Below are 7,215 nucleotides of genomic sequence, written 5' to 3' on the forward strand. Positions count from 1 at the left end.
CTATAAGTTGAAATATTGTGTTCACACCATATAGTAATATAGTATTGTTTACATTAACGGCGACATCAGTACATCACGCTATAACAATAATAATACGTTCTTATCGGTTCATACAATCGAGCGTCTATCAACTAGGTTTTTACACAATATGCCACTTGCGACATTGGGACAGCCCTGGGCACAATGCTAAAAGGCACAACCTTACAATTCACTTTTGACATCTATAATTAATATTTAAGCCGGTATTACACGTCGCGTGGAGTGTGGCCAAGGGTTAGAGTGAGAGGGCGCAGGGGTACTCAGTCCCCTACCGCGGACGGCGGTTGAAAAGCGTCCTCTTTATCAAATTACGATTTCATACATAAAATTATGTATGGAACGCTCAAGAATATATGGAGACATTAGTCCCCTCTGTAACTTTTTCCCAGTTTAAGCCCTGAGTGTGGAGCGTCTATACCGACGCGCCGCACCAATTTTCCTTTGGCGCGGGATACGGAGACCGACAATAATTGTCGGGTAGAGACCCGCCGCGCACAAAAACTTTGGCGCACCACCCCGCGCAACACGAATCAGACGGCGCGTCAATTGTACAGCGCTATATCACTCCTCACTCCACGAGATGCGTGTGATCCCGGCTTTAAAACGCATCGTTGTTATCGCGATTTTATTTTTGTCGCATTAGTAATTAATAACACTTTGTACAAAATAAAAATTTAACAAAAAACGACCATCGTAATAACGCCAATATAAATAATAAACTATAGCAAAACAGCAAGTAATGATTTTGTCTTCTTTAACTTTTTGATGCATGACAGGTCAAAATAACACTAATACAGTGTACAACCATAGATATATAATATTAGATATATCTATGTGTACAACACAGATGCCGATATCGGTTTACACTGTATCATTGATTCTCAATTAATAATTATAATATAATAACATTTAATTCAGTGGCATGACTAAGGACTTTATTTGAGGCACCGAGGCACGTGCCTCGGGTTCAATGGGTGGTGAGTGTCCTGGAGACTAAAGCCATTTCACATATTATAATAATTTATAGTCTGTTGTGTGTAAGACTAAAGCCCACCGCACACGACGCTTGTTTTGCTGCGTGATTGACTTGCTCGATTTCCTGCTTGGTCTCAGGTTTAGCTGCTGGGTTGGATGGTCTGATGGTCGCCTTGCGGTGTTGGCGTCACACGTTGATTGTTGCCAGACTGGATTTTTAGATTTTATCACTTAACTCTGATAACTCATCAGTAATCAGTGTTCAGTTTTATCACAGTTCGCGCCAAACAATAAAGATTAAAGCTGCTAGACTAAAAACTTTGAAATTTCGGTGGCGAATTGTGGTAAAAAGCTTTTTCGTATTTCGTTGTTATAATATATTTTAATATAATTGAAATTATGGATGCACTTGTTGCCGAGGTCGTCCGTCGCCGAAAAAATGCAATTAGTGTTTTTTTGTTAATTGAAGGATTAAGACGAAGAAATAATAGTAAGAAGCCAGTTAGATTATGGAGTCGTTCGTGGCTATTGCGTCGTGACAAGCATCAAAGTGTTCTGAATATGCTTTTTGAAGAACTTGGGTACGTCAACTTAACATTTTTACTTTACAATTTATATGGTTAACAATAAGCTAACATAAATAATACCCAATGTTGTATAGTGTTTATGCTTATGAAATCTTAAATCTTGTTTACGAGTTTAACGTAAAAACAGTAATAATATATAGGGTGAAACATCGTATATTTAAAATTAGTGGGATTTCAGTCCCCCCAAAACAATTTAGCTAGTTGCGCCTCTGGTAATGATGCATATAATGTAATCAATATTTTTTATCCAAAAAAATAATGAATTGAAGATTTTTAAAACGTCATTCTTGGCAAGGTTCATAACATACCTAAGTATTTTTTAAAATTAAAATTCTTTTCTATGTAGGTACCTATTTTAAATATACTTTCTCAGTAGAGGATTTATTTATATTATTGAGTTCAAATTTAACAGATCCATTATCCTGACTCTTACAACACCTACAATACAACATTGCGGTACCCACTTACCCACCTATTTAAATTTATTGTAATATTGGTTCATTTTAGCCCAGAAAATCCTGCATGTTTCACAAATTTTACCCGAATGCAGGAAGATTATTGGAATGAATTACTGATACTTGTGACGCCTCTCATTCAAAAAAAAGATACCGTTATGCGTAAAGCAATATAACCAAAGGATAGACTTTCTGTTACTCTTCGATACTTGGCAACCGGTAATACCTTCAAAGATCTGAGCTACTCCACACGTATTGCTCCCAATACTATTTCAAGCATTGTTCGCTCTACTTTAGCAGCAATTATTCAAATTCTAGAACCTAGAGTAATCACTTTTCCATCAACAGCAGAAGAATGGGCTCTAGTTGGTCATAAATTTGAGACGTTGTGGAATTTTCCTCATTGTATTGGCTCGTTGGATGGAAAACACATAAATTTTCGTCCAGCTAGGAAAGAGGGATCCAAATTTAGAAATTATAAAGGGAAAGATAGCATTGTTTTGCTAGCCTTGGTTGATGCTGAATACAGATTCTTGTTTGTTGATATTGGAATGAATGGTCGCATGCACGATTCAGATGTCTTCCGTGAAAGTCCATTGGGTAACAAAATATATTCCAATGCTTTACCTTTACCTTCCCCATGTGAAGTACCTGGATTCAATTACAAATTGCCATATGTGATTGTTGGGGATGATGCATTTGCCCTAAAGCCAAATTTACTGAAACCTTATCCAAGTCGAGGCTTGACACTTGATAAAAGAATTTTCAACTACAGATTGAGCCGTGCCAGAAGAACTGTTGAAAATGCATTTGGTATTCTTGCTAATAGATGGAGAGTTTTACTTTCTACCATACCCCTTGACGTTGGTATGGTTGAAACAATTACATATGCTTGTGTGCTTTTACATAATTACCTCATCACCAAGAAAAACTCACATCAATGGTATGTACCTAACAACTATAGAATTTCAAACAATTCTAATGCAAACAGTCATGAAGAACAATTATCTGAACATCAGTATGGTTTGGAGCAACAGACTGGTAATCGCAGCAGTAATAACGCCTTAGAGATCCGTGATAAATTTTGCGAGTATTTTAATACTGCAGGCGTTGTACCCTTTCAATATGGTGCTATAGAAATGGGCAATCAGTAGCGGCATTAAGTTTTTTTTAACTATATCATATAATAATAAATGTTAATTTGTGTATGTGATTATGAACCTGTTTTATAATCTCAATTTAGATAATAATAAAATAATAATTACAATTTTAAATCTTTAATAAAATCATACAAATCATAAACAAATTCTTTCTTCTGTCTTATTGAAGTTAACACACGCACAAAAAAAAAAAAAATAACAAATAATAATAATAATATAGTTATAAAAATCAGAGTATGCAAATGAAACAACTTAATACCATAGTTAAATATTCTACTAAATGTCTTTAATAAAATAACAGAAATAATAAATTAACCCTTTCTTCAGTCTTATGAAGTTAACAAAATAAAAATAAACCCTTTCTTCAGTCTTATGAAGTTAACAAAATAAAAATAATAAAAATAATTAATAATAGAATAAAATAAAATAAATCATAAATTAACTCTTTCTTCAGTCTTAAAGTTCATACAAATAATAATAATAATATAATAAAAATCAGAGTAATTAAACATCTTTGTTACCGTCTTTTGATTTTGCATCAAATGCAGTTTGGGTAATGCTGTACATTGCTTCCAGCTTTATACCTTCATTTTTAATGGTTCTAAGTAATGATCCTATAAATACAACAAATGTGTCAATTGAGTCTGATGATGGAGTCTGTGTATTCCTAATACTATCTGTATTGTTAATGGTAACTGGTTGACTCATTGACTCTGCAAGATTATTAATGGCGCTTGCATATACATCATCAATTGGATTAGACCGAAACTTTTTTTTAGGACGATCATTTGAATTTCTTGATGAAGCAGATGTTGATGATGTTGATAGCGGTGGACTGATATGACTGGTAAATGTAAAATTTTGGGAAGAACTTGCTGCAAAATCTTCGTGAGTTTGTGGTTCCATGTCGTCTGACACAAATATTTCTTGAATAAGCTCTGTATTATCTCCAAATTGCAGGCTTTGATGACTACTTTCTTCTAATGAGTATATCATATCAGTATTCTGAAATTAACAGACATTTAAGTATTTACTTAAGGGACAATCAAAATACTAATTTCAATCCCAATGTACCTACCTCACATGGTGAATCTGGTTTTTTTACTTCGTTTTCCATTGAATTCCGGCTTTTACGGGGTGTCACATAAGGATCCAGAAATAAAAGTTTTTCATAATACCATAAGGATGGTTTGTAAATCTGAAATAATAAGAAGATATAATTAATATCAGTTTTAACTTTGTATAATATCATTAATTATAAATACTATAGACCACTGTTACTACTAAAGATATGATAATAGGTTTGGAAGTTTTCAGGACTATGGTGATTAATCTGGCTTGGCAATTATAGGAGTTAATTAAAAAGGCAAAATATACCTAATAAAATATCCTATTATGTTACTGAAGACAGGGTACAGTCAATGGTTTAAATATAGAGAAAATTCATAGAGTGTTAGAATTTAAAGTTTAAACAATCTCCTTGGCTAAAAAGTATATATTGATTTTAATACTAATCTCAGATCAGAAGCTAAGAATGAGTTTGAAAAAGAATATTTCAAATTAATGAATAATAGTGTTTATGGACGTACTATGATGAATGTTCAAAATCATGTTGATATAAGATTATGTTCTAATGCATCAAAAGTAGAGAAATTAATTGCAAAACCAAATTTTGATCGAAGGACAATTTTTACAGAAAATTTAGCTGCAGTACATATGAAAAGAACACAAATATCTTTCAAACAACCAATATAAATAGGAATGTGTGTTTTAGATTTATCTAAAATATTAATGTATGATTTTTATTATAATATTATAAAGAAAAAATATGGAAATAATGTTAGATTATTATATACTGATACAGATTCACTAATAATAGAAATAAAAACTAATGATTTTTATCACGATATAAAAATTATGATAGATCATTTTGATACATCTGATTATCCAAAAGATAATATTTATGGTATACCTTTAGTTAACAAAAAAGTTTTGGGTAAATTTAAAGATGAGTTGAATGGTAAAATTATGAGCGAATTTATTGGTTTTAGATCTAAATTATATTCACATAAATTTTTAGACAGCAAAAAAGAAATTTAAAAAGCAAAAGGTGTTTAAAAAAATGTAGTGGAAAATAAAATTTGTTTTAATGATTTTAAAAATTGTTTATTTGATAAAACTCCAAAATATGTTAAACAAAATTTATTTACTACTCACGTCTATTAGTAATAGTTTATTTGTAAGGTTGTTAAGTGGGTATAAAAATTATATGGTAGTATGTTACTATATAATTTCTTAATGTTGTAAGGCATAATGCAGTTTTATAACCTATTTTTGTATTAGATATAACTGCCTCCTAGAATGCTACTAAGAAACAATATTACCTTAAATAGAATTTAGGTAAGGTAAGTTGTCAAATATCATTTTCCCTACATATATTTTTATATTTCAGAGCTTTTGCAGCCCATACAACTTACTTAAAATACCCTAAATACAAAACTAGCTAAAAATACTTACGTCATCAGTACCAGTCCCACTTTTGAACGAAGTTTTTACTTTGGCATTTTCAATGTTGAATTGGTTTCGTAGGTTATGGAATTTTGTCGAACATTCTTTCATACTAGTTGATGGCCTTAAACTCAACACAGCTTTATACACACGTTCCATAGCATCCGCTCTTAAGTGCTTATTGTGATACGTGGCTAGATTTGTTGCAAATAAGCAGAGCTCTTCTTTATATGCATCAATCAAAATTTCTATTTGGTCATTCGACCACTTTTCAGGTTTTTGGCTCTGCATACTTGTAAATTCAAACGATATAAAATTATTGTATTATGGCCGCCAATACTGCAGATAGTCCTACTAGACGGTAGACTGGTAGACATTAGACACTAGACAGTAGACATCAGTTTTAACTTTTAAGGTATTATGTAAAAAGTATTATTATATTAATATTTAATATATTATCACTTATCAGTAAAACTTGATATCACCTCGACATTATAGAAAACGCTGCTGTGGCCTTGTGGGCCCACGTGACAAGATTCTATTTTCTGATTGGTTACTGCATACATTTTTCAAACTATCACGCACAGAAAATAGCACATGATCTATCACCGAAATCCAGCCCGCGTTCACGCAACGGAGCCAGCAGTGACGTCATTTTCAATCACCGAAACCAGCAATGTTGCCATCACAGCTCCCCGTACAGGAACTAGCAACAAAAAAAGCGTCGTGTGCGGCGGGCTTAAGACTAAGCCAATCTTTCTATGTTAACATTTACGTAAATATGTTATTACTTAAATAAGTATTTATAATTTATTACTTATATAACTTATATAAATTATTGTACCTCATAACTTAATGAAGTTCGCATCGCCACTGATATAATTTATTTTAATATGATTATTATTAATTATACACCTGGATTGATTTCTGTATACAGTACTCGACTTGGAAAAATAAAATTAGGGTTTAAAGTACTGTTTATTTTTTAAAAAAGAGCATCCCTATCAATTGTTAAACGTTATTGAGCCACCCCTTTTATATCATATAACAAATATTTATAAATAAGCAATTAAAAAAAAAAATACAAGTTAATATAAGACATAGGTGAGAATTATGATGCGGGACGTCCATTCCCCTTAAAAATAATAGTAGTACGCTGATCTAGGATAGAGCTTTGATGTTTTTGACTCAAAATGCATTAAAATATAAATGTGAAAAAGACCAACAAAAAAAAAAATTATAATACGCGGTCAACAGATAACAATGTATATAATATACATATTATTATAATTGATTTTAAGTCAAAATATACCAAAAATCAATGAATAATAGGTTAGTTCCGTAATTCAAAATGCAACGAATATTGTTGGCCTGTTTATTTCGACTTGCGATAAGACTATACTAACATTTTCATAGGGATTATGTTATTTGTCCATAACTGATCCCCACCATTTTTCCCACACAACGTTTTAGAGACCCTGTGTCTATATA

At 31.9% G+C, this 7,215-nt stretch overlaps 3 protein-coding genes across 3 annotated transcripts; 1 reads left to right on the forward strand and 2 right to left on the reverse strand.

Moving 5' to 3' along the window:
* Window positions 1-1,413: 1,413 nt before the first annotated feature.
* On the forward strand, window positions 1,414-3,210 carry LOC111028206 (protein ALP1-like). The gene is made up of 3 exons (XM_022306752.1): window positions 1,414-1,595; window positions 2,109-2,181; window positions 2,239-3,210. The coding sequence occupies exons 1-3, from the start codon at window positions 1,414-1,416 to the stop codon at window positions 3,208-3,210; spliced, it is 1,227 nt and encodes a 408-aa protein (XP_022162444.1).
* Window positions 3,211-3,594: 384 nt separating this feature from the next.
* Window positions 3,595-4,408, reverse strand: LOC111028208. Its single transcript, XM_022306754.1, has one exon. It carries the CDS (start codon window positions 4,210-4,212, stop codon window positions 3,721-3,723), a length of 492 nt encoding a protein of 163 aa, XP_022162446.1. The 5' UTR covers window positions 4,213-4,408; the 3' UTR covers window positions 3,595-3,720.
* On the reverse strand, window positions 4,262-6,015 carry LOC111028207. Its single transcript, XM_022306753.1, has 2 exons — window positions 5,734-6,015; window positions 4,262-4,414 (listed from the first exon to the last, which is right to left on the reverse strand). The coding sequence occupies exons 1-2, from the start codon at window positions 6,013-6,015 to the stop codon at window positions 4,262-4,264; spliced, it is 435 nt and encodes a 144-aa protein (XP_022162445.1).
* Between the last annotated feature and the right edge of the window lie 1,200 nt (window positions 6,016-7,215).

This window comes from Myzus persicae, unplaced genomic scaffold, assembly GCF_001856785.1.
Source record: "Myzus persicae strain clone G006 unplaced genomic scaffold, MPER_G0061.0, whole genome shotgun sequence".
NCBI classification, from domain to species: Eukaryota; Metazoa; Arthropoda; class Insecta; order Hemiptera; family Aphididae; genus Myzus; species Myzus persicae.

Excerpts from the sequence above, each read along its gene's own strand:
- LOC111028208 (XM_022306754.1), bottom strand. The coding sequence starts at position 4,212 with ATGATATACTCATTAGAAGAAAGTAGTCATCAAAGCCTGCAATTTGGA.
- LOC111028206 (XM_022306752.1), top strand. The coding sequence starts at position 1,414 with ATGGATGCACTTGTTGCCGAGGTCGTCCGTCGCCGAAAAAATGCAATT. Across the intron at positions 1,596-2,108 it reads ATGCTTTTTGAAGAACTTGG|CCCAGAAAATCCTGCATGTT; the intron begins GTACGTCAACTT and ends GGTTCATTTTAG. Across the intron at positions 2,182-2,238 it reads GGAATGAATTACTGATACTT|GATAGACTTTCTGTTACTCT; the intron begins GTGACGCCTCTC and ends ATATAACCAAAG.
- LOC111028207 (XM_022306753.1), bottom strand. The coding sequence starts at position 6,015 with ATGCAGAGCCAAAAACCTGAAAAGTGGTCGAATGACCAAATAGAAATT. Across the intron at positions 4,415-5,733 it reads GTGGGACTGGTACTGATGAC|ATTTACAAACCATCCTTATG; the intron begins GTAAGTATTTTT and ends TTATTATTTCAG.